Source organism: Lissotriton vulgaris, chromosome 6, assembly GCF_964263255.1.
Source record: "Lissotriton vulgaris chromosome 6, aLisVul1.2, whole genome shotgun sequence".
Taxonomy (NCBI): Eukaryota; Metazoa; Chordata; class Amphibia; order Caudata; family Salamandridae; genus Lissotriton; species Lissotriton vulgaris.
Genome location: NC_141694.1, coordinates 573,204,200 through 573,230,599, shown reverse-complemented (window position 1 = coordinate 573,230,599; position 26,400 = coordinate 573,204,200). Strand labels below are relative to the sequence as shown.

At 43.6% G+C, this 26,400-nt stretch overlaps 1 protein-coding gene across 1 annotated transcript in view; it reads right to left on the bottom strand.

Moving 5' to 3' along the window:
• Window positions 1–26,122, bottom strand: part of MRAP2 (melanocortin 2 receptor accessory protein 2) — a 662,530-nt gene extending 636,408 nt beyond the window's left edge. The window contains exon 1 of the mRNA XM_086925232.1: window positions 26,013–26,122. Within this exon, the coding sequence (XP_086781358.1) occupies window positions 26,013–26,121 (109 nt within the window). The 5' untranslated portion in view covers window position 26,122. The remainder of the gene's footprint in view (window positions 1–26,012) is intronic.
• Between the last annotated feature and the right edge of the window lie 278 nt (window positions 26,123–26,400).

Genomic DNA, 26,400 nt, shown 5'->3' with positions numbered 1-26,400 from the left:
ATTCAGTCTAGAGCCATTTCCTGAAACATAAGTAGTTGGTTTCAGCTGTCAGGAGGACACTGAGGGCTTTCTATGGTTATGGGCCCTGTACCCAGAGGGATTACATCTTGTTTTTTGATCTCTTGAAAGACTACAAAGGGATTATGTGGGTAGATGTTGATCTGAGGTTTTGACTGGTGTGCAGTAAAGGGTATATTTTTGCAGTAACACTGTAGGGCATATGTACAATGGGTGGAGCGTGAACTAGACCCGAAGGTATCAGAGCGCTTTACATTAGCACCAATTATATTACAGACAGACACATTAATTTTTGTTAGGAACGGGGAGATTACGTGATTTGCCCAGAATCACAGAATGTTAGGCATCCCAGCCAAGAATCAAACCCGGTTACCCAGCTCCGAGGTTGACAGCCCTAGCCGTTAGGCCACTGGCGGAGCTCATTGTTACTCCAAAAAGTGGTAACTCCACGCTCCAACAGTTTTAAAATGCAGGGATGCGCCATATTTACAAAAATACGGCACACCCCTGCATTTCCCCAGCGCTAAAAAAACTGCATAGGGCCAGCGCAGGCATCCTAGCACCCTTTTGTTAGGGTGCCTGTGCTGCAGGGATGATTGCTAATGTGCAGGTATGGAAAAGCTTGCTGCACATAAAAAATCTTAACAGGTGATTTGCTCTATCCATGTATGCTGCAGCATGCAACACACGTGGAAAGAGCAATATACAAGGAGAAAAAAAACTTTCTCCTCGTATCGTCTGTTTAAGACCAGGTATTTCCTGATCTTATTTTTGGTGCTAGCCCACACCTTGTAAATATGGGTCAGCGTCAAAAAAGCAATATGTGTTGCAGCAGAATGCCCACTGCAAAACCCATTGCCCACCCCTTTCATGCTAAGTGCTGCGTGAATAAGGGCATTATTTATAAGGCAGCATTAAGTCATGTTAAGTGGCTTAACTCCACCTTGTAAATAAGGCGAAGGACTTAACGACACCAAAACATCGCAAAAAGTGACATTTTGTTGGCATTGCTCCTTGTAAATATGCCCCTGTGTCTTATGGAAAGCATATAGGATCTCAAATTTTGTCCTGACAATTTCTGGAAGCCAGTTGAAGGCTATGTTTCCAGAGATTTAGGCTCAGTCTGGCTGCTTGAATCTGGAGTCTTTGTCAACTGGCTTAACGTTTCTTGGGGAGACCAGTGTAGATGTAATTGCAGCAGTTTAGGAGTGCTACAACATGGGCGCTCGTCATCTCCATACAGTGGACATTCTGTAGGAGCAGAAATAATCTGTAGAGATGGAGAGCTAATCGTTGAAGCCTTTGACTAGTGCATTGATTTTAGGGGGAGGGGCAGGTGAACAAGAGTCCCAAGTCAAAGGGTATCCTCACATTTCCAGCTTTATGGGCTGATAGAGGAAGGAGTACTCTGACCTTTGCCATTTAAAAGGGGGTCCAAACCTCAGTTCGTTTGAGTACACTGATCCTGGTTTTGTGCCTTCTCCATCCAGTGGAGCACACCGTTTATCAACGGATGATGTCTATATTACCTATTAATGGCATGTTTAAAGCAATCATGGTCAGACATTGGACTCAAAGAGCCATCTCAGTGGAGCAACAAACACTTAATTCCAGAATAACCAGATTGTCACAGCTCATCTGAAATTGTCCATCAATCCTGTTATCACTTAGAGAGTCATTTCAATCCTGTCAGCTTGTACTTGGGGTGTGTGAAATTTCCCTTTTTAGGTCTCACCTACGCAGCACGCATAAGCTGCTTAGGCAAAAGACCTTTAGCAATCGCTTTGGCTTTTCAGTCAAAAACGTGCACGCATTTCCTTGCCTTCAATGGCAACGCGTTCACGTTTGGCGATTCCCTGTGGGAGTGAGCTTGACACCATATGTTTGTAATTAACTTACAAACACATGGTGCTCCTGGCATTCTCCCGCAAGGGAAACGTTTTGTTTCTCTTGCGCTCCCTCCCCCACCCCTTCCACTTTTAGCGCGAGGCACGCGCGCGCTTGTTCTTCTTCTTCTTGGGCGTTTGATTTTCTTTTTAAGTGTACTTAATGTATTATTTTGAAATGGGTGTTTTTATGGTGGTTTAATAAACTAGGACCTAAATAAACATAATCTTCTTAACAGTCTTTCTCTGCTGTTTAACCCACACCTGGAGATCAAATACCAGCACAATAAGTCAAAGGAGCGAGAGCAGCGGCAGGCTGATCATGAGGAGCGCATGAACCAGCAGCGGAGGAGCTCTTCTCCCAACAAGGTTAGTGTACTGGCTGAGTCATGGGTGCTGCAGACTGCGGGTGGGGTACAGCTGGCACTTTGTCTGTAGCTTGTCTATGCGTTCTCTAGTTTCCAAAGTCACTTGTATCTCATTAGAATCCCACCCGTATATCTGTCGCTGAGTGGTAGATGTACCATAGCGCTGATGTCTGTGCAGTAGCTTTATTGGAATACTGATGTGCTAATTCAATTAATTTTTTTAAATTCAAGCAATCTAAATCTTCCTCCCTTCTCCCTCTACTTCCTCTTTAGAATATTTCATAGCAAGAGGTGAGCTGTCGTGACAGATGTTCTGTACTGGATAAGAGACCATTCTGTGATGAAAAATGCTGTCCGCTGATTGGCTGAGGGGACTTCAAGGTATGTCTCTAAGGCCTCCGCTGCTGGTCTATTTTTACTACTGCTGGGGTCACCAGCACAGTCATAGTTAAGAATCGCCCTGAAGCTCCTTTTCATAAATTGGCCAAAATCGCTTGCATTTGCCAGATTTGTAGTATTCTTAGGTGTTCTGAAAAGAGCAGATTTGCTTTAAGGGAGATTGTTTAATCAAAGCACGACCTGCTGCTTACTCGAGTATTACATTTTAATTTCCTTTCTCAAGTCACAATGTGTAAGGATTTAAGTTAGAGGAAGCTAATGCACACAGACACACATGTTAACAAGCATTGGCATAGCCAATAGGTCTTGCCTTTGGGACCTTAAAAGTATTTAGTTATGCAGCACAATATCCTTACTGCAATAACATTAATTGTTGTATGGCTAAACACTTATAAGGTCCCAAAGGCGATACCTATTGGCTATGCCAATGCTTGTTTTTTTGCTGGCAAAGTACTATCCCTGAATGTTAAATTTAAACATTTAGGGGCAGATTTATGAGGCTGTTGGTCCTCTTTGTGCAGCAATTGCGTCACTTTATTTGACGCAACTGCGGCGAACAATGCACCCTATTTACAACGTGACGCATCTAGGAGATGCGTCACGTTGCAAAAAGCACTGCGCCATAAGGAGGCATTCCTGCGCAGGGGGGGGGGGCGTTCCTGCGCAGGAACTCCTCCTGAAAGTGGCTGAGTGAAATCTATGAGATTTCACTCAGTCACTTTCAGGGCAATGCTGCTTCAAAACCCTGCGCCTGCTTGAAGCAGGCGTAGGTCTTGACGCAACTCCAGCAATGCGCCACATTTCCGGCACAGATGCGTCATGCATCGGTGCCGTTTTTTCACCATGGTGCGCCACATTATAAATGCAGCGCACCATGGTTGGCGGAGCTGTGGCGCACTGTGGCGCACGTTAACTGGCGCATCCCTGGGGATGCGCCAGGTAACATAAATCTGCCCCTTATAATTTTGACGAGCGTTCAGATGCTGTCAATGACTTACCAAAAGAGGGAATTGAAAGAGTTGAAACTCTATCAGAAATTCAAAGCTGCTCTGAAGAGTGGAACAATTTGCATACTTGACGCTACGTGATGCACAATAACTGGCGCATCCCTGCTGATATGCAGGGATGCGCCAGTTATTGTAAATCTGCCCCTATGTCTTTTCCCTTTTCTGTGCTGGTTGCAGCTCTTTCCAAACTAAACCAACAGTTTATCTTTATTGTCTCAAAATCCTGTTTTTGGTGTCTACAGTTGTCGTGTACCTAATTTTTAGGTTCATCTCACCCATTAGCTGGTCTGCTGTTTGCCCCATTCTTCCCTATCCTTCTTGACTTTTTTTATCACTTCCTTTTCCCCCAGCAACTCTGCTGTTTTACTACTCATCCTTGCTCACAGGTGCTTGTCATCAGCTTTAACTTTCTTCTTTCCATCCCCACAATCTTCCACTGTTCCCCTATGTCTCTAAATCTTAATATTCATTTATTTTTTACCTTATCTGCGGCTGCTATTTTCTACCACTCCATTCCCGAACTACTCTTTCACTCACCTTTTTTTTAAATTTACTGCTCCAAGACGTGTGTCTACCGCCTTGGAATGATACATTTGAAAAACCAAATTGCCTGCTGTGTGGATACATCATCTCAATGGAGCAAAAAGCTAAAATGGCCGCTGTGTCATTACTTATATGTGCATGTGTGTGGCTATGCCTGAGTGTTTTCACATATCACGCTGGGGATTTTTTTCTGTGTTTGTGTTGTGCCAAAAAGAATAAAATAAGTGCTTGTTTCAGACAGTCATACTGCTATTCTAGCATCTGTTAATTTCCCTTTAAGCACAGTGGGATTTGCCTTAAAATTGGCATTTGGTACTCTGACAGAAGTAGGCGATTTAAAATAATTTTTATTCTTAATATTTTATTCTTAAATATAAACAATTACAATAAAATAAAAAAACATTTCTTTTTGTTAAAACGGAGTTCAATAAAAAGAGAATTATTATTACGATACACCTTAAAAATAAATTTTTAAATAAGGCATTTACTTTAAAAAAAATAAAAATTGGTGTTATAGATTTTTTCTTTACTGAATCCCTGTGGTGGTATTAGGCTAAATATAACACATTACTTTCAAGATGACTTCTATCATCACTACTGAACGAATTGTCCCTTGGTGATATCTATGGAGACTGCAGCATAATGTTTTGCCCATCAAACTGTCGCACGATCCTTTGCGTTTTCTCTTTCTATCCAGCACGTGAGTTCGGGTATGAGACTGTTACCCATCTAAACATATAATTTTATCATTTCCCTTTTTCACTTGTTTATGGTGCCATGCCAGCTGACAGTAGGGTAGATGGTAGTGCAAGGATAATGGTGAGCTGCACTGAGATGATAGTAGGTTGAGTTAAAAGTTGATTAGTAATGCAGCAGTTGACTGGGGGCTCAGGGATGCCCATAGTGGAGGCTTGCCCGATTCTTAATGCTTGGAGATGAAGCACTTGAATGGGCTTCAGAAGAAGGCATAGTTTAAAATCAGGGCTCAGTACACACCAATGGAGAATTAGATGTATCACCGTAGCCTTTAAAAGGTCTACATGTAACAGAAATAGCTAGATATGGCATCTCCGCCACTTATATTGGGATGCTTTATTATTGGTGACCTATCTACACAGTAGTAGTAGTGGTAATATCCGTAATTTGGTATTGATAAAAAACACAAAAGCACAACATATATAATAGCGATTATAATTATATATATACACACTGAAAAAACATAGGTTTTAGGGACGATATAGCTAGAAATTAGCATTTAAAAACTTGTGGAAACTTGATGAAAAAAAACAGGGTTCAGGGATATTATAGTTAGAGATTAGCATTTAAAAAACCTTAGAAATTCACTGAAAAAACCATAGGTATCAGGGTTGTTATAGTTAATTGGACATTTCACTTGTACAAAACCAGAAAAATTCGTCCATTATAGTTAGTTGGGTTAACTATAACTCTCGCCCCCGCAATGCACTGCTGATGATGTCACATATTACATCACTCATGCCATGGCCAGAGACTTCCCTGATGACTTCACTGATGGCATCTCAAATGACATCACTGATGACATCATCCTGTGAGTGTGAGTGTTTTAAAAAAGTTTAAGAATGTTATATATATATACGCCAAGGTGCATTTGAAGAATGAGTGGATGTTTAAGTGTCTGTATGGATTATTTTGGTGGGTACGTGACTGACTGTATTTGTGAGTGATTAAAAGTGTCTTAGTGAATGTATGGGTGAGTGACTAATCTGTGAAAATGTGAGTATCAGTCTGTCAGTTGGTGTGTAAGTGGCTGCATGGGTTGATGAGTAGGCACATCCATGTCTATATGGGTTATTGATTAGTTTTCTGAGTACCTGTCTGGGTGCCTGAGTGTCTGTGTGGGTGGGTGAGGGTCTGTGTGACTCCCTGCATGGATGTATGAGTGGATGAATCCGTGGGTGTATGCATTTATGATTGGGTCTTTGAGGGACGGTATGGTTGAGTGAGTGTGCGTATGGCTTTTTCAGTGAGTGTATGGATGTCTCAGTGGTATATGGGTGAGTAACTACATATTTGAAAGGCAGTATATGTGAGTATTTGAGTACATAAGTGACTTTTAGAGTGAGCGAGGTTGAGAGTGGCTATATGGGTGAGTATGTGCTTGTGTGAGTGATTGTATACGAGAGTAACTATGTGTTACTAAGTGAGGTGGTGTGTGTATAACTGTATAGGTGAGTAAATGGCAATGTGGTTGATTCTTTGGGTGAATGACTAGGTGTGTGAATAATTATGGGTGTGTGTCGGAGTGTGAGTATCTGTATGGGTGTATGAGTGCATATATCAGTGGCTGCATTGACAAGTGACTGCATGTATGAGTGACTGCATGGGTCAGTGGATGTGTGTGTAGACCTATGAATCAGTGAGTGAGTATGTACTAAGTGGAATTGTGTGTCAATGGTTTCGAGAATGGTAGTCTATATTTTAGAGTAGGTGTATGAAAAGTTATATTAGGGTGTGAGGAGGTGCATCAGATATTAAGTGGATGATGTAATCAGTGATGTCATCAGTGATATCATTTGAGATGTCATCAGTGATGTCACTGACCATATCATGAGTGATGTCATATGTGACGTCATCAGCAGTGCATTGAGGAGTGAAATGTCCAACTAACTACAACGTTCCAAAAAACTGTGTTTTTTCAGTGAATTTCTAAGGTTTTTAATTGCTTATTTCTAACTATAACGTACCTGAAACCGGTGTTTTTTTCAGTGAATTTCTAAGGTTTTTTTTAAATGCTCATTTATAACTATATTGTAGTTGTTGCATTTGCAGAGTGGTGCAGAAAAGGCCTGGGCCTCCAACCAGCGCTCAGGAATTCAGTTCGTAGGACTTACAGGAGGTCCTAGGAGGTTTTCTTGGTCCCCAAAGCCCCTCAAAAGTAAAAAGTGACCTTCATCCCCTAACCCGTAGGGTGCCAGGAGGCGCGTTTGCAGAGTGGTGGAACTAGTGGGGGTGGCCTCTGAAGATCTCTTAGCAATACCACTGTCAGGGACGTACGGGAGGTAACAGGATAAGTAGTTGGCCCTCAAGTACTTCCTTGGGGGCCAACTACCCCTCCTATTACCTCCAGGAAGTCCCACACAGCAGCACTGGTAAGTTCTCAAAGCAGGCCATGCCCCCTTTCTCCACCTCTCTGCAAACCTGCCTCCTGGCGTGCTCTTGGTTAGGGGAATGAAGTCCCCTTGCCTCCTGAGGGACCCTGGGGGCCAAATAGCTCTCCTGTTATCTCTAGTAAGCCCCAAACAGTTGGTTTGCTAAGAGTGGCCCGAGGCCATGCCCCCTTTTTACACCACTGTGCAAATTTGCCTCCTGGTGCACTGCTGCTCGGGGTTGAAGTTCACTTTAGTCCTGAGGTCCTCAGGATACAAGAGGACCTCAACACCCCACCAGCAGTGCGCCAAGAGGTGCATTTGGAGAGTGGAGTGAAAAGGGGAGTGGCCTTGGACCACCTCTCAGCGGGTTACCAGAGGTACCTGGTGGGCTAGTTGGCCCCTAAGAACCCCGTAAGGATCTAGGGACTTAATCCCCCAACCTAGAAAGCGCCAGGAGTTAGAAATTAGACTGTGTCAGCACCAAAGATCCCATCCCCTGGGCCCTGGACTTGTTTTTTTTTACAGGAGGGGGCAGCATGGCCCCCCTTTATTTTAGAGGGGGGCGCGTGGCCCCCCTCCTGAGGCCAATTATGGCCCCGGGACCCCATCCCCCGGGGCTGGCCTTCACTTTGAAAAAAATAATAATAATACATTAAAAGTGAGGGGGTCAAGTGGCCCCCCCCCCTGGGCCACTTCTGGCCCTGGGGACACCATCCCCCGGGGCCGGCCCTCATGTTGGGAACCACGGAGGAGCCCCAAGGCTGCCGTGGTTCCTGCTGGTTCTCCACCTCCTACGGGAGCCGGCACTGATTTTGGACAAGTGGAGCTGTTGACATGCTGGGACATTGCTAGAGCTAGCTCTGCAGGTGGTGGTCCCCAGGGCCATCTAGGGCTCCAGGAGGGGTGCTGCGCGGCCCCCCTTCATCTTTTTAAAAAAGCCCTTGTGAGGTGGTGGTCCACAGGGCCTGGGGTCTGTCATGGACTCCCATATTTAATTTGGTTAATGTTCTGGCATGGTGGTGGTCCCTGGGGCAGTATGGGGAGGCAGACGCCTCCCTCCAGACTTTTATTTCTATTGAAGCCCTGGGGTGGTGGCGGTCCCCGGGGCAGTGTGTGTGGCAGTACCCGAGGCTGCGGGGCCCACATGTGCACTGTATAATGTTATTCACGCCCCGGGCTGCAGGGGCCCCCACATATATTTTACTTATTACCCCAAGGCTCTGGTCCATTGGGCCTGGGCCTAGGGAGTCAGGGTGTTTCTACCCTGCCCCTTTTCTTCATTTTTAACCTTTTTTTACCTTTTTCTTCTGACTCAGTTCAACTAAGTCCAAAGATGGCTGCCAACACATTTTGTTTGGAGTTTTGGCAGCCAATCAGAATGAAGCTAGTGCTTGGGAGGGTTCGCAGATCCACAGCGGTCACCAGATATTGAAATTGTTTTATTTTTTAATTTCTCAGGAACTACTGAATGGATTTACACCATTTCAAAAAAGTTCGCTTTCTGAACCAAGAGGTACCTTTTTTCCAAATTTAGTGTAATTCCGTTTAGCAGTTACGGCTGTAGCTTTGTCTAAAGTTTCCTACTGAAATTAACATGGAGAAAATGCATTTTAGGATCCCATTTTTTTTCTTACCCCCCGCTCAATGAATCACCCAGAAACTTTCAAGACAGGAGCTGACTGGAGTGTCCCATTCATTTTTAAAATTTCTATAAGATTCATCAAATGGCACCAACAATATTGGCAAAAGAAAAAACACTTTTTGATTAGAAACGAGGTCCTAACTATAACTACCTTCTGGCAACCGCCAGGAGGTAATATATATATATAAGCAAAGCAGTAAAATCACATCTGGTCACAGCTACACGTACATATAAAAAGCAGAAAGATCACATCAAATCAAAGGTATGCACCCATGTAAAATTTCCCTCATATAGCTATTGAAAGACCCAAACACTAGGATTCTCTGATTAAAATAAGTAAAACATAGTTCGTTAAGAACATGCCTGAAATGCTTCTTGCGCTTTAACTTTCTTAAAATACATGTGCAAAAATTCTGATCTTATTACTTATAACTATACAGTCACAGGAAAGAACATCACATACATTGATTATGAATTTAAAATTCTAAAAAGCTTTGGATTATCTATAGATATTACTACTCTTTTTCAATCAATAAAAGAATAGTAAAACTAGAATAAAATTCTTTAAAAGCGGAAGATCAGATTCATGGCCCTGAAAATAATTGCAGATTCTTCAGTCTCAGCTGCCAGGCATATAACAAGTATTTAGACAGTGCAACGATTAACCACTCTGTACTACTGTCACGTCTGAGAATTCTAAGAATGGCCCTCAGATGTCTCAAGTATGAAATACACCAGATTGGGATTAAAAAAGTTCTCTTTATGACCTTCTACCTAGGACAGAAGAATAAGAAATGTTCTTCTGTTTCAGGGCAAACCAAACATGATGTACAGTTTGGGGGGGATGTTATAACCCTTTCATTTGCTGAAAAGAGCAGGAACTGGCAAAATACGATTTCTAAATTCTAAATACAAGGATTTTCCTTGAGGGTTTCAGAAATTCCTCACAATACATATTGGGCCTCATTTATGAAAAATGATGCATCGCTGTGTGAAAACAGCGATGTGTCACTTTTCATTGCGCCCCCCTTGCGACACCAATGATGTGTCATATTTACAGTATGACGCATCATATTGCAAAGAGATACAGATACGTCAGTATTTCTGATGTATCTGATGGCGCAAAAATGACGCATTGCTGAAGTGTATCCAAAAAGTGACGCAACTCCAGCAATGGGTCATTTACACATGGGCAAGTCCCATGTGAAATGTGCCTGCATCAGTCTTATGCCTGCTGTGAGGCACGCGTAAGATATTGACGCATTTGCGTCCTAGACGTGACGCAGAAAAATCTCATAGATTTCAATGTATCACTTCTACAAGGCTTACTTGCATCAGATGCGTCAATTTGTAAATTTGACGCAACATGACGCATTTTTTACCCTGCTGGTGCGTCACACCAGCGGCACAAAAGTGACACAAGAGCTCATAAATAAGCCCCAATGTCTTTCCAATCCAGAAACCTTCCTGTTAGCTCCCTAGCAGTACTATGGTTCAACCTTTGTCCGCTAATATAGTGCCAGTATCTCTTTTTTAGGCACAACAAGGGGGTTTTCTGAATACGGTCAGTGTTGGTCCAGAGTACACTCATACCCAAACTGAACAGCCATGTCTTAACATATTTAAACCAGGGTATATTCCCTTTAGCATCAAGGAATGATTGTCTCAGAGGGTGCTTTATTAGATCAAACTAGGATCCAGTAAGCTAGAGGTCTAAATTCTGCCACTTGAGCTATGTTTTTAAGACCAAGATCGAAACAAATGGGTGCTTTTCGGGGTAGTTCAAAAACCGCTCACATAAATATACTCTCTGGTTTTTCAATGACCCCCTACATTATTTAGTCCCTATATCACTGCACCACATAGCGTGTCTCCGATACCTATAGCCGATAGATTTCAATGGCAGGGATAACTGGCCTGTAATTTGATATTTTCAACTTTTTGACTACGGCGGAGCCTAAATGTTGGAGTTGTAGCTATCTCATTGTGATTTGCAAGACCCTTTCATAAAGTGTTTACGAACCTTAATCAAATTGCTTTACTTGTTCCAAAAAAGTGTCACCCACATTGGCCTTGCCTGTGAAACCTTTGTGTGGCCCCTCCTCTTTTCCTTTGCAAGCTGCGGGATGAAGTCTCACCCCAGTTACATGGCAGAAAAGCGTCTCTTTGGGAAATGTGAACACAGGAAAATCAATGAATGTCAGACCCGCGCTCTGGAATGGTTCCGCCTCTTTTCAGCACGTCAGGCTACTGTGCCCCCCTTCTTTCCCTGAGCAAGCTGAGGAATGAAATTCCTCTCCAGCTACATGGCAGCAAAGCATCTCTGTGGAAAGTGTGGGCACTGAGAAACTGCAGAATTTCAGACCCGTGCTGCGGAACAGCTCTGGCTCTTTTGAGCACTTCAGGCTACGGTGACCTTTCCTCTTTCCCTGTTCAAGGTAGGGAGCAAAGTCTCACCCCAGCTACAGGGCAGCAAAAGGTCTCTTCGGGAAGGGCGGGCACAGGAACAGCACAGAATGTCAGAAACCTGATACAAGTAATAACTTTGATGAGTATACAAGGTAAAGTTCTAAAAAAAAAAGTTAGGCAAATCAGACAAACTTGACTATTTTTTTGCTCATATTTTCACAGTTCTTGACATTTTGGTTAGTTCGATAAAGCAGTAAGATCACTCTTGAATACATTCATTGGCAACTTGCAACAGAACCCAATTGTTTGAAATAGTAGGAAATGGTATTCATGTCACGTCATACCTAACAGTGACATCCTCACTTGTATCAATAGTGTGTGACTACAAGTAGGTGACCCCTGCCCATGGTCAAGACCCCTTGGTACCCCAGACTATGGGTAAGTTTGATAAGGGAATGCATGAATGAGTTTAAGACAAGCATGAACAGCTTTCATGGATTTACAATGATTTTCAATGTGTTATACTCACATGTAAATCACATATGGCACAATGTACAGCTTGGTTTTAGTTTGCTATGTCCCAAATTATATGGGGTATAGTCCTTAATTACATATACTTTGCAGTGATCACAGACATTAGTTTTACAGGTCTCTATTTATAAAAAGAAAACAAAGGTATGAGAGTGTTTGCCTCCTCTAGCAGCATGGTCTGATTGTGTTAGACAGGGAGCACACACTAGAGACCTGACAAAGGCCACTTGACTTATATGAGCATGGATATGGCCGAAATATGTTAGCTATTCACATAATAAAACAAAAAATAAGTTTGGATAGATGATACATTGTCTATCATCCAAAAAACACAGTTTCTATTTAATCATACCTAGGTTACCCAACCAATTAAGGAATTATTTGATGGGAATACTTAAAGTATTTTTAGATCTGGACCCTTGTCTTTATCCAATACCACTTTATTAAGATCCCCCAAGATATAAATGAACTACCTTGGTGGTATCATCCTTACCATGTGTGGATAGGTCACAATTGTTGAAGCATGCTACAATATACGTGGATGAGATTACCTATCTTGATATTTTTGATTTGTCTGGAACTTTTTGAAGGGGCTCAGAAGTAGATTCTCTGTCAAACCTGTAGCAATTATGGTGTTATATCAAACAAAGTAATTTCTGAGGAAGTGGTGGAACCAGAAAATGAGAGGTCTATCCAAATTAACGTAGTGCGTATAAAGAAGAACACGAGATATGCGCAGGGTTATCTAATGTGGGTCCAGCGAGCCCTGAACCATGACCCAGTTTCAGAATAGCCAGATAAATTTAAGTGACAAGAATCAAGATGATGTACATAGTCAGTGGGTATCCTGAAAATCTGGCATAAATATCACCCTCCAGGCCTATGTTGGAACCAACTGGATTATAGCTGTTGCCTATAAACTTGCAGGCTAATTCCTACCCAGCAATCTTTTCTGGACTAGCCATCAGAGAGAAGTAGGTAAACCTTCTCCCCATTCACAAGCATTACAGTTCAACAATTGCAATGTACTTGGAGCAGGTTATGCGCATCTCTAGAAGAGAACTCACTGACTTTATTCAAATGATACCAAAATAGAATTCTTAATACTGGGAGGAGATAAAATGACAACAACATGCATGGCCTATTCTTGTTTTAAGTCATTCACTAGTCTGCATATGGGTAATGTGAGAATACTCACAGAAAAAACCCTCTAAAAGCAAAAACTGTTTATTAAACAGTATGTCTATTTTAATTAAGTCTCCACTAGCCTGATTTGAGCTTTTACCATTTGGGGTTTTATCCTGTGTGGTTGTTGGGCATGTGGCAAATTATTCTGGTTTGATGTGTCAGCACCAATCTACAACGAGGAATGGATCTTGGCACACAACTCTGCATCCGTGACCCTCCCTTTCTCAGCACTAAGCCTGGATTCATTGTTATCCAGCATGTGACTTGTTATCTTTCATTCCCTGAACTCGACAGACCATTTCCAATCTCTAATGGTGACTCAGCAATGAAGAATTGATGTGTAACAGACAGTTTTCCTTAGCCTACCTCAGCTATATCATTGAAACTAAATGATTTCTGTACACCCGTGGGACCCTCTAGTCAACTAACTAAATAAATATGAGTTGGTCAATGTCTGCTCACTCCCTACAAGCAGATATAATTTACTACTTTTAAATACTTACATATATTCAGTTGTAATTCTTGTATGGAAATCTAGCTGGCTAATGGCCACCTAATAATTCTACACAAGCACAATGGTCAGCTACTCTATCATGGTTGATGTTGTACTGCTTTATAGCCTGGCAAACAGGATTACCATTGCAGATCTAGCAGCGCAAGTGACCCTCACTTTAGGCTTTTAAACTGTGATTAGTAACTTAACATCTTGGTTGGCAATCTAATTTATACAGCAACATGCAACATACTGGCCAGCATGAAGAAATATTGCTTCACCCACCTATGTTCTGATTCAGACAACTCAATCTCATTGGATAAGCACTGGCAATGTCATTTAATAATATGCCACCCCATTTCATTTCTGGTCATAATTTGATGTTTTTGATAATAATGTTTGAACTTTACAAGATGATGCTCCAGTGCATTATATAGTGCCCCCCACTCTTCCGAAAGTATCACATCCACATTCCATGTTCTCCTAAAAATCTTAATTATCCTTGGTTATGAAAGGGAACAGTTAATTTATTCATAAGCTACAGACTGTGTGATTGAATGTCAACCTTCAGTATTTCTGGAGTGCTATGCTTGCTTACAACCACATTTTGACAACACTTGTACTTCAGCTCTATGAAAAGCAACCAGAGCCATGTGTTTTTCAGTCCAATGTTTATGTGTAGGATTCTTCTGCACCTGTAGTGTAAGTTACCAGAAAGAAGAATACTGGCAGGTACCTAAGTGATGTAATGTGGTACATTCAAAGATGGCTACCAGGGATAAACACCAATCTGTGGCAGCCAGCTGGGAAAAAGCAAGCATTCCCAAAGCCTGTATGCTACCCTCGTGACACCAATTGGCTTTGCCAGTGCTTGTTGCTCAATTGAATTGCTTGCATCTTGAAAGGGTGAAGGGGTCATTGCAAAGTGGGCCAAATGCCTTCTGTTGAACTTGGCTCTTTATGCAGGCTTATCCCTAAACGTTATAACTTCACCCTCCTGTTTTCTTAACCCGTTATTGTTTGCTTTTAGGAATCTGACCACCATATCACTGCTAACCAGTGCTCATGCTCACTCTTTTAGGCATGGTATGATTTGGTTTACTCCCAATTGCACATTTAATATACTTGTAAGTCCCCAGTAAAGTAGCACAATGTGTACCCATCACCTGTAAATTAAATGCTACTAGTGGTCCTGCAGCACTGACTGTGCCACCCACCTAAGCAGCCTTTTAAACATGTCTCAGGCCTTTCACTGCAGCCTGTATGTGCAGTTTTAAATGGCCATTTCGACCTAGCAAAATAAATCTGCTGCCAGGCCTAAACGCTCCTTTTTTAATACATATGCCACCACTAGGGTAGGCCCTAATAGCTGCACAGCAGGGTGCAGTGTATTTAAAGAGTTGGAAATGTAATTGTAAGTGTTCTTGTCCTAGTAGTGAAAAACTCTTAAATTCATTTTTCACTACTGCAAGGCCTACCTCTTCCATTTGATAACATTGGAGTGCGTTAATATATTTAATACGTGCTAACTTTCAATTGGGGTAAATAGAAATGCCTATTTTTTTTGTCTAAAGAACTGTAATTTAAAACTCTCTTTAATGGTAAAGCAGATTTTAAGTCACAGTTCTGGAAATGCCACTCTTAGAAAGCTGTCATTTTCTTGTCCTAACCATTTGGTGCCTGCAGCCGGTATCCTGGGTCACAAGACTACACGTAGATCACAGTTGTTTTTTGTGTATTGATTCCAGACAGTGAGACAAAGGAGAATAGGTGTTGGAAGGTTGGCCATCTCTGACTTGATGAGGGGGACAAGCTGTCACCTACCACATTTGCACATCATAAATGCTCTGCATGAGCACACACAATTGTTTTCTACTGGTTTGACTCTAGTATTTTTGGAACCCACACAAAGTGTAGCCAGGGCAGGTAGGCAGGAAATGCCAAGCATATCTTGGGGTGGAAACCTCCAGTACCTTCTCCTACCTCAAAGTGGGCATCAAGTATAAATATTAAATCCTTAGTACCAACCCTTCAGTACACATCTGGACCTGTGGAAAGCTCAGATGTACTGCTGTGCTGCTCTGAAAGAAGGGTTGATACTCCATTGCCCTGCTGCCCGGGTGAAAGGACTGAGCCTGCATCTTGAAACCCGGACCACAAGTTTTAACCTGTACATTCAGTTTGTTGCACGCACGGCCAACAGGGGGCACTATAATGTAACCAAGCTAGCTTTTAGACAAGTAAATGTTTACACTCTGGTATAACCTTTGCAGGTTCTCTTGACTTTGGCAAGTGGATAATTGAGGCACATGGAGCAATCCCAATAGGCTCATGAGCACACGGTTCCACCGGTATGTATAGGGTAAAACTCAACTAAACAAATCTGCAGCCTACAAAACCTATCCCACTGATATTGGGCTTTGTTTGGTGGATTCGTTGTATTCGAAATTTTAAAAGTGTTTAATGAACATTAATAACCAACACAGTATTGTAAGCTTAAAATTTAAAATATTAACAGACAAAAATGAAAGACACGACATTTCTTAGCAGTCCATGATAACTAATACAAATGTAACACATAGGCATACAAAAACATTTAAAACACATTTGCCCTTACCATTCATGCCTTTACATGAAATTCATAGTAAAGGCATGCGCTGTGAAGGCATAGTTGGTTAAAAACCCTATATATTAAAGACCTGCGTTGTTAAGATGCATGTGTGGTAAAGCCTTGGTTGTATAGGCTGTTTTCCCATAAAACACATTTACAGCAAATATTCACTTGGGATACAATAGAAAAATTCAAAGACAATAATTATAAATCATTTCTGATCCCTCTTAATGATATCCAGGGCCAGACAGGCCGTAGCGGGCACGGAGCATTTCCCCAGTGGGCCGCCAGGGTGAGGGCTGTTTTGGGCCCCTGGGGGGGCTGGTTTTGTTATAGGGTCATTTTTGCAGCATAGCTGCAATATCATCCCCTGTAACAAAATCATGCAAAACTGGCCCTGGCAAATAACTCGGCTGCAAGCCCAAGCCCCTGGGGGGCCAGACGAGCACTATGCCAGGGCCAGTTCTGGTTCCCAGTCCGGCCCTGATGATGTCCTCCTTATACTCATATAGTTTGCCTATCTTCCCTATACTCTTTGTGAGAAACTACAGTTTTTGCAGGTTCACCCCCATTTTTTTGCCCATACTTTTTGCTAGATTAAATGCTGGATGACTGATTCTGAACAGTGGATCCAGTGTGCAGCTTATGTGGCCTGAACCCTGAAGTATATGTGCAGTTAGCTAATAATCTGATGGGCATATTAAACACACCAATATGTTCCTAGTATATGGTACTCTGTGTACTCAGGGCCTGTAAGCTAAATGGCAGTAGTGGACTGAGTGTACCACCACACAAGTGATAAAGTGAAAACATGACTCTAGGGCTGCCACTGCAGATTAGCATGGCAGTTTTAAACCTGCAAATTTGATCTGTAAAAATAAACCATATGCCAGGCCAAAACCTGCCTTTTTAATACATATAAGTCACCAATATGATAGGTGATAAATACCAATCAGGCAAATTACAACATATTTAAAAAGTAGGATCTGTGTATTTGAGTTTTACATGTCCTGACGGTAAAAAATCTCCAAAGTTGTTTTTTACTGTGGCATGGCTGGCTCTCCCATAGAAAAGCACTGGGTTACGTTTTAACACTTTATAATGTATAACTTCATTTTGAGAATAGCAAAAACCATGGTTCAACCACTCAAATTAATAATAATTTAAAATCCAAATTGATGGAAAAGTCGGATTTAAAATGACTTGCTATTTTGAAAATGTCACTTTGGCATTTATCTGCCTAAAACCTCCAGTAGCCCTTTCGGAGCTATTCTCCAGCTGTTAAATGGCAGCCTGCTGATAGTTGCAAATCACTCTCAGAAAAGGGAACAAAAGGGACTTGGCTGGGAGTAAGTGTGACCTCCTCTTGACAGGATGGCCAGAGGATATATGACCGCAATTGTACAAGCTTCAAAGAGATAGCTCATTTCATAGGGAAATGTAGCACACACAAGGGCCTGCCCTTCCATTGACTAAGTAGCCAGTGTGTCACCAAAGCCCAGAACCAGTTTTCCATTGACAATGCCACATTTCCCTAGACACACCTCAGGGGTGTGCCTATAACTCTGACTCAGAGAAGAAAGATTCTGACATCTTGGATTTGGGCAGAGAGATGCACTGTGGGATTGTTTAGTGCCTAACCCACAGGAAGTGGGTAGGTTTTCCAGTGGGAGTCTTACTCCCATTGGTCAGGGAGGCTCCCTCACCCACAAAGTAGTGCCAGGGATAAACTTGGCACCCCTGGCAACCTTCTTCAGAACACTGCTGGAGCCGTGAAATACTAAAGAAGGACAGCACTTGCTGAACCAACGGACTAGAACTCAGAATAAGGATTGAGCTTGCTGTTTTACCTGTGGAGAGAAACTCCAAAGGATGGTCATGCTCCAACCAAACCTAAGACAGAAGAATAGTCTCCAATGGCTAATTGGCTAGCCTGCTGCAAAGCTCCAGAAATACAAAAACTGCAAGAAGCCTGTATCAAATGAGAGCCCAGCTGACAAGTTCCCAACACTTTAGGCCCGGACCCTACTGGTTGCTTCCGGGAGAATGTACCCTAATTCATTAAGTGGTGTCCAAAAGGTCCTGGATAAGCCTGTGTGGTATTTCAATTATGAGGAGTAATGAGAGTAATTTTGTCAATTCTGTATTATTCTTTGATGCCCGCTTGTGTATATAAGTGTTATTTGAGGGATAAAATCCTACTGCAAGAACGTATTTAACGAGCACAAGCCACTATTCATGTTCTGTTGCATTTAGTACTATTTCTTAGTGAAATATGCATCCTTGTGTCCATTTTTGTATGCAAGTGTGCATTTTGCGCTAAGAAAATAGTGCTAATTCCAAAAGGACAGTGCTCAATGCCATAATAAGTTGGGGGAATCCTACCCCAAGTGCACATTTAGCAAACACAATTGGCTGCTTGCATCGCTATTTATGTTCTGTTGCATTTTGCACTATTCCTTAGTGCAAAATGCATCCTTGCATCCACTTCGTGGTAAGAAAACAGTGCTAAATTCAGACGTACTCTTCTGGCATAATTCTGAGTAATCTTGCAGAATGTTTGGGTAATTCTGGGTGATTAAGCTACACAGATTTGATTTGCTCCTACAGTTAGTCCTCGAACCTTGACTGGTGAAGTTTGTCCTAAAAGAGCCTGAGGCTACCACAGGACCACCTCTGAACCGCAGCTGCCATTGTCGCATTGCAGGCCAGTTTCAACTTGCTGGTTTGCCCTGCTGAGAGCAGCTCAACTTTCTGATATGTTTTTAAGCCCCAACTTGGAGGATTTAAACAGAAATAATGCTGTGCAGCACCCTGTTGTTATCAGGGTCTCTGTCAGATTCAGCCAGCAGCCTGAAAAACCCTTTAGAGAAAAACACTAAGGGCCTGATTTATATGTTGGCAGAAAGGGTACTCCGTTGTAATGGTGACAGAGAATCCTTCCTGCCAACATAATGGTCTTCCCACCAGATTTAAAAGCGGGCACACCTTTGATGTAACAACAGCGGAGCCTACTCTATCTCTGACGTGGTTAGAGTTATCCGATGACCCGACAAAGTAAGGGCCATCAGATGACGACCTGTGTGTCTGCCAATTTAGTTGGGCAGACAACAGGTAGGTTTTCATTGCCCATCAATGTCGGGAAAGCTCTAGCGGTTAGGGACAGTAAACCTGCAAAATGCCCCCCTTGCCATGGGAGATAACTCCAATGGCAAGGAGGGCTTTCTTTTTTTTATTTTCAAAGCAAACTTCTGATTTGGGTTTTGTTTTTGAAAACATAAATATAACCTTCCCGCATGGCTATGTCATGTTTAATGGGGCCACACAGCAATGTTAAAATTCATTGATAGGAACCGCCTTGATGACAGTTCAAGCTATTGCACTAAATGTCCACCGGCCCAACAGATATTTGTATATTTTACAGCCAGGACGTCCACAAGGGGTATGGAGTAAAATACTCTGTCGCTGTGGCAAAGGACGGCCCAGCCCCAACAAATAGTTTGGGCCCTTTGTCAGCAGGGTTATTTCTTCAGGGAACCTGGCTCCTGTATCTGACCTGTGCTCTATCGATCGTTGTTGGCATTAACTTTTGACTATGACATGGTCTTGCACAACCAGATACCCACAGTTGGTGCTTTGCTCTTTTTGGAGCTAGAAAACAAAAAAAATCCTAAAAATCATATCTGCGGTTTCCCTGATCCGATTTGTGTCATTTTGGTGTCTATTTGCTCAGCAAAATTAATATTATTTTTATATTTTTGGTGTGGAATTTTGTATTGTGTCATGATTTCTGCTTATTAATTTTTTTGTTACTGATAAATTCGATACACTTGTTTCCTTTGAGTTAGGTCTGTCTGCTCTGTGCCAGAGCTTCCCAGGTCTGAGCTAAGATTTAAAATAAAGAAAGCTAACTGGGCCTGGTACGGAACAGTGAGAGTATTACTTAGTGAGATCTCACAACTACCCCAACTAATAGCCCACTTTCTCTCACCACAGTCATATATGCCATTGTTTTTATTCCCTGTTACCAACAAGATTTGTTTTTGTTTGAATCAGTGTTAGAAATGCGATTACTGGTTGTCTATTGTATGAACCTAAGCCAGGCAGAACCCACCACTACAGTCAGGGTAAGGAAGTTACACACATAAGATAATCCCTGCTCACCCCCTTGGTAGCTTGGCAGAGCAGTCAGGCTTATCCCAGAGGCAATGTGTAAAGCATTTGCACAACAAACACACACTGGTGACACATTAGGAGAAGTGTGGCTCACTGGTTAGAGCGGCAGACTCTTAAGCAGAGATCAGGCCCGGGACCAGGGTTCAAGTCCCGACGCGGCAGGGTTTTGGGCTCAATGTCCGCAGACTTGATAATTCTTGCCTCAGGGCCTACCCTAATTATGGGTCTCACGCTGCAACTCTGGGCAATAGCTTGCTTAATCTCCACAACGGCCCCAACAACACTGGGATGCATGGCTTCACCTTGGGGGTGCCCAGGAGGGGCATCTCACAGGGAGAGCCAGGAAGGGTTACACAGCGTTATACAGTGCCGGGACACTCCATTGCTGAGGCAGCTGTGCGCTTTACAAGTATCCTACATTTACATTTACATTTACATTAGGCACATCACCAAAAGAGATTCCACACGAGGTCAGATAAAAATGTCCTTTGTATTATTCATAAAACACATTAGACTACAATCACATAAATCACTGAGCCACTGGGCACTTGTCATGACGTCATATAGATTCATAAATCACTTAGTCATTGGGGCCATTGTCATAACAGTGCAATGAGTAAATACTTACAGGTTGCACAAGTTACCCACATGTCATGGAAACATCACATTACACCATCACTGCACATGAATGCATTTTCCTGAAATAATAATCAGTAGCTTGATACTATCAGGCAAAACGATACCTCATACATCAGGGCATGAGCTGCAACCAAGGATACCATGAGTAACACCAGGATCACTCATGCGGTGCCAACATTATACATCACACCATAATTAACACAAGCTCTCAGCACTTTACCCTCATCTGTTAAATATCACATCTCCCCTCTGATTCAATCCCTTAAGGAAAGAAATGTGACAGTCTTGAATTATGTGGACGATTTGCAGTTGGTCTTTAAGATAGACGGCTCGGACAGCTCTGTTGTGGATTTTCAGTCCACTATGTTATACATACAACAGTGGATGGACCATAACCACCTTAAATTAAACCCAGGAAAGACTGGGCTTGTTTTGACCGGGGATAGCCATAAGTTCTGGGGCCCACACTACTGGCCTCCAACACTGGGCCCCCACCTTCCCCCTCTATCTCGGCCAAAACAATGGGAGTGTCCCTTAACAACGAACTTACACTGATGTCCCAGGTTGGCACGTCCCAGGTTGACACTCTAAGTGCTTCTTCCAGCTGCGCAAGATCGGGAAGATACACCGTTTTTTTTGCTCATGATCCTCTGATACAGATTATAATTGCCACCGTTCTGTCACATTTAGATTATGCCAACTCGGCATACCTGGGAATGCCTCTCTATCTGTTCAAACGGCTGCAACTGGTTCAAAACCAGGCAGCAAGGCTGGTCCTTCGACAACCTAGATGGCAACCAGTCACGCCTGTGCTAAAAAAAACTACATTGGCTCCCCATTTCTCAGTGCTGTGCTTTTAAAACGGGCTGTCTTGTCTTTAAAGCCTTACATGGCAACTGCCCCACATTCATCAACAGCCTGATACTCAGACACACCCGACACGTAATCTCCGCTCGGCCCATCTCTCACTGCTCACCATTCCAACATTCAAGCGAGTACGACAAGGAGGCTGAAGATTTGCGGTCCTTGCTCCTAAACTCTGGAACTCGTTCCCTTTGGAAATCCGGTCCAGCACTGACATTTTGCAATTTAGAAACCTACTCAAGACCTGGCTGGTTCTGCAAGCGTACAAATAGATTATCCTGGTAGCATACTAAGCCTTTCCAGCGCCATGAAGCCACCCGGTGTAAGAGCGCTCTATAAATTCCCATTAACATTAACAAGGGTGGCACCTGCTCTCCTATTACAAGGTTTCTGGTGCCCCTGTGACTGTCATGTTGGCTACTGGGCCATGTGCCCACCTACAACAGGGAATGTGGTACTGCTCAGAGTGCGCCGATCGCCCGAGTGCTAGGGAATCAAAGCCCCTCGGGACAGCGAGAAGCAGTGCAGAAGGCGTGGAGCGAAGACAAAGGACAACTGCAACACTGTTGGGCACCACTGGCTGCTTAGAAAGGTGGAGCGGGATCTCGCCTGGGAGAAAGCAGCCATCGGGGCAGAGCCTTCCACTCTTGCACCCCCAGGCTCTCCTTCTGGATGGCCCCTAGTGTGAAGTGAAGCCTCTGTTGGGGCAGAGCTTTTGGCTGTATGCACTTCTACCACTGCTGCCCAAAACTGCACGGTCCAACCACCTTGCCTCTCTGACCCCTGACAGCAGCTGCCTGCCAAGCCGCGGCGCAACATCTCCATCTAGAGCAGAGTCTCCAGTAACCACACTCGCCACTCAGTGGTCCCTCCGTCAGCTGGGCCTCACGACCTGTGTCAGCCTTGCCACTGGCAGTGGAGGGTAACAAGAACACCCGTAACGAATCCTGTTCAACCCTTGTCATGCATGTCCACCATGCGCTTCTCAGTATGGACACGACCACGTCAGCTGCCCCTGGAAGCTCCTAGCATACTTAATTTCAATGGCAAGATCCTTAGAAATAAAGTGCTACCCTGGCGCTACATTCTCCCAAACACAGGGCATCCCACCTTGCCCTGGGAGATCACTGGGAGCACTAGGCCGAAATGAACAGCAGGCCAGCACATCATGGGCACTTGCAGGAAAGAGTAGCTCTTCTTGTGTCCTAAGAAGCCACAGGTCAGCCCAGCAAAACAAGCAAGTTCAGATGGCGGTTCCTCTTGGCTGCATAACTGTTCCTTCTGGCCAGGTGTCAATTGTAGAGCCAGCAGCCGCTGGGTACAAGTCCCACACAGTCTCTCCTTCAGTGGGTCACAGCACCTGTACTTATTGTCAGAAAGTCTTTGTTCTAGGGGCACTTCAAACACTGTTTAGAAGTGCACAAGACCCCCATTCACATCTCAAGCCCAGGCCCCAGACACACTACAGGGGGGCAGAGACAGCATTGTAAAAGGCAGACACAGCCCTATTCAGGTGCAGGTGCAACTCCTCCCACCACTCCTAATGCAGACCAGGCCTATTCAGGTGCAAGGGAAACTCCTCCTGCTACTCTAATTGCAGCCAAGGTCTATTCAGCCTAGTGCTGAGTCACCCAGGAAAGGCAGTACACACCTCAACCCCCCTTGTACCTGTCTAGAGTGAATGCACATCCCCGCTCTCCTGTCAGTCAAAACTAGACGGTGATTACCCATCCAGGCAGGCACAAAGACCCACAAGCACATAGAAATTCCCACTTCTTAAAGTGGCATTTCTAAAATAGTAATGATAAATCTGCTTTCACCAATAAACAGGATTATCACTACTCTTTTAAACATACCAAACATGGTTACGCTACCCTTCTCATGTCAGAAATTAGCACTGAAGCACATATCAGGGAATCCCCAATTCAAACCTATGAGAGGGCAGCCTCACAACAGTGAGAAACCAAATAGGCTGTTGTCACTACCAGGACATGCCACACAGTTAAGGCACATGTCCTACCTTTTACCAACACACACCCTGCCCATAGTGCTAGCCAGGGCATAACTAAGAGGTGACCTACATGTAGTAAAAGGGGAGCTTCAGACGTGGCAACCACTTTACATGCCACATCACTGTGGCACTAAACTGTGCGCGCAGGTCCTGCAGCGGGAGAGGCCTGAGACAGGTTTGAAAGGATACTTCGGTGGGTGGCGCAAGCAGCGCTGCAGGCCCACTAGTAGCATGTTGTTCAGAGGCCCTGGGTATACGGGATACCACTGTAAAAGGGACTTACAGGTAAATTAAATATGCCAAACAGGTGTAGACCAATCTTACCACGTTTATAAGAGAGAGCACATGCACTTTAGCATTGAACAGCAGTGGTAAAGTGCCCATCATTCATAAAACAAACGAAAACAGGTCAGAAACATACAGGAGGAAGGCAAAAAAGTTCTGGGATGACCCTGCAAAAAGGGGCAAGTCCAACAACTAGTGTCGTGGGATGTACAACTGATGCAGCCTCCTACATTATTCATTCACATCTATGTCCTTTATGCAAACACAGTAATAATGCTCTTACGCTCAGCACTTACTTCAAAACATTAAGCTATTTCCTGTTGAAATATGTTAGTGAAAATCAACAATGAATAAAACATCCAAGCACTCAACCAAATGATTAATCTTCATGGTCATTATGCAAAAGTAAGGTAAAGAAAATGTTGAATCCATTTTCATAATCTTTGTATATACTACACATTGTCCGAAGAGCTTGAATGGAACTGATTTTGTGGACGGATGAAAGAAAATGTTCTTGTTGAGCTGGTATTTCCTCCATTTTTCCTCCAAGAGCTGTGCCATGTCCCTGTCTCAAGCACATAGCACAGATTCAGGTAGGAGCATGTGAAGACACCTACCAGTGACCTCACAACCGGAGGAGCACGCCTATGGACATGGCGCAGCCTTTTAATCTTTGTAATTCTAGACACTAAGGGGCAGATTTACAAGCCCCTTGCGCCCCTTTTACGCCGCCGTTGCGTCACTTTTCTGACGCAGCGGCGGCACAAAAGATGCGCCATGGTGCGGGGTACTTACAACGTGACGCATCTGGGAGATGCGTCACGTTGTAAAGCCCTGCGCCATAAGGAGGCGTTCCTGTGCAGGGGTGGCGTTCCGGCGCAGGAACGCCTCCTAAAAGTGGCTGAGTGAAATCTACAAGATTTCACTCAGTCACTTTGGGGCCCATGCTGCGTCAAAACCCTGCGCCTGCTTGAAGCAGGCGTAAGGATTGGCGCAGCATTAGCAAGTTAGGGCCCCCCAGAGCCTTGCTGGAGCTGCGTCGCACTTGCGATGCAACTCCAGCAATGCGCCGCCTTTACGGCACAGATGCGTCACGCATCTGCGCCATTTTTGCCCAATAAGTGGCGCATCCCTGCTGATATGCAGGGAGGCGCCACTTATTGTAAATCTGTCCCATAATGTGCTATACAAAACATCAGACGGAAAGAAAAGCCCTGGCGTGAACTAATAATGCAAACAAAATGAATCCAGCCGCCAAGCAGAAGCTTGTTTGCCGCACTAGAGTACCGAATTGTACTCTTTGTACAATGGTTTGTCCTTTCATGTAAAATTATGTCGGCATGCACTTTGTTTTTGATTGCAAATTGATCAACTGTCGCTCAAAATCAATCGCTGCCTGCTCCGTGGGATTGTGGGTAAATCCACTCATGCCGAGTGAGGACACCTGGGCCGAAGTGTCTGTCGTGTAACCTGAGGTCGAGTGTCTTCATGAGTTGTAATTATCTTTGTCATTGTTCAACTGGAAAAAACTTTTTTAAAACTGGTACTTATAACATTATTATTGCTATTGATTTCTGCTCGTGGATTTGAAGCAGGGTTGCATGACATCAAGAGCAGTCATAAGACTCATCTAGGCATGTTCTGACCAGTGCACTTTATTCCTTCTTGTGGGAAGTCGTGAGGCTCAGGTCTGAAGAGGCAGGACACACAGTACAGCAATGCCCCCTCAACCTTGCAATATAACACATCATGCATAAGAAGCATTCCTTTGCTGGTACAAATGAGGGAAGTACAGATTTCAATACAAAACTTACATTTATGAGCTTTCAGTCCTTCAAAGGAAATCGGGTAATCATAGTATTCATATTCCCAGGTGTAGTCTGACTGGGATGTCTTGTTAGCATGTGAGCTGTGTCCAGACATCTCTAACCTGCAAGGAAACAGAAAAGTAAAAATGGTCCCAATGAGAAGCAATATTCCATAGATTTTGCTTTCACCCAAAAACATAATTGCACATCATGGTCTTCATTTATGAGGCTTTGGCGCAGGGCAGCGCAGCTAGTCACCTTGCTGCGCTGCCCTTCGTCAATGTGAAAGGCCAAAAATGCAGCACATTTATCCAATATGGTGCATTCTTGACCTTTCCACATGTGCTGGCACTGCTTCGGCAGCTTAGCGCCAACGCAGGCACCCTTCTGCAAT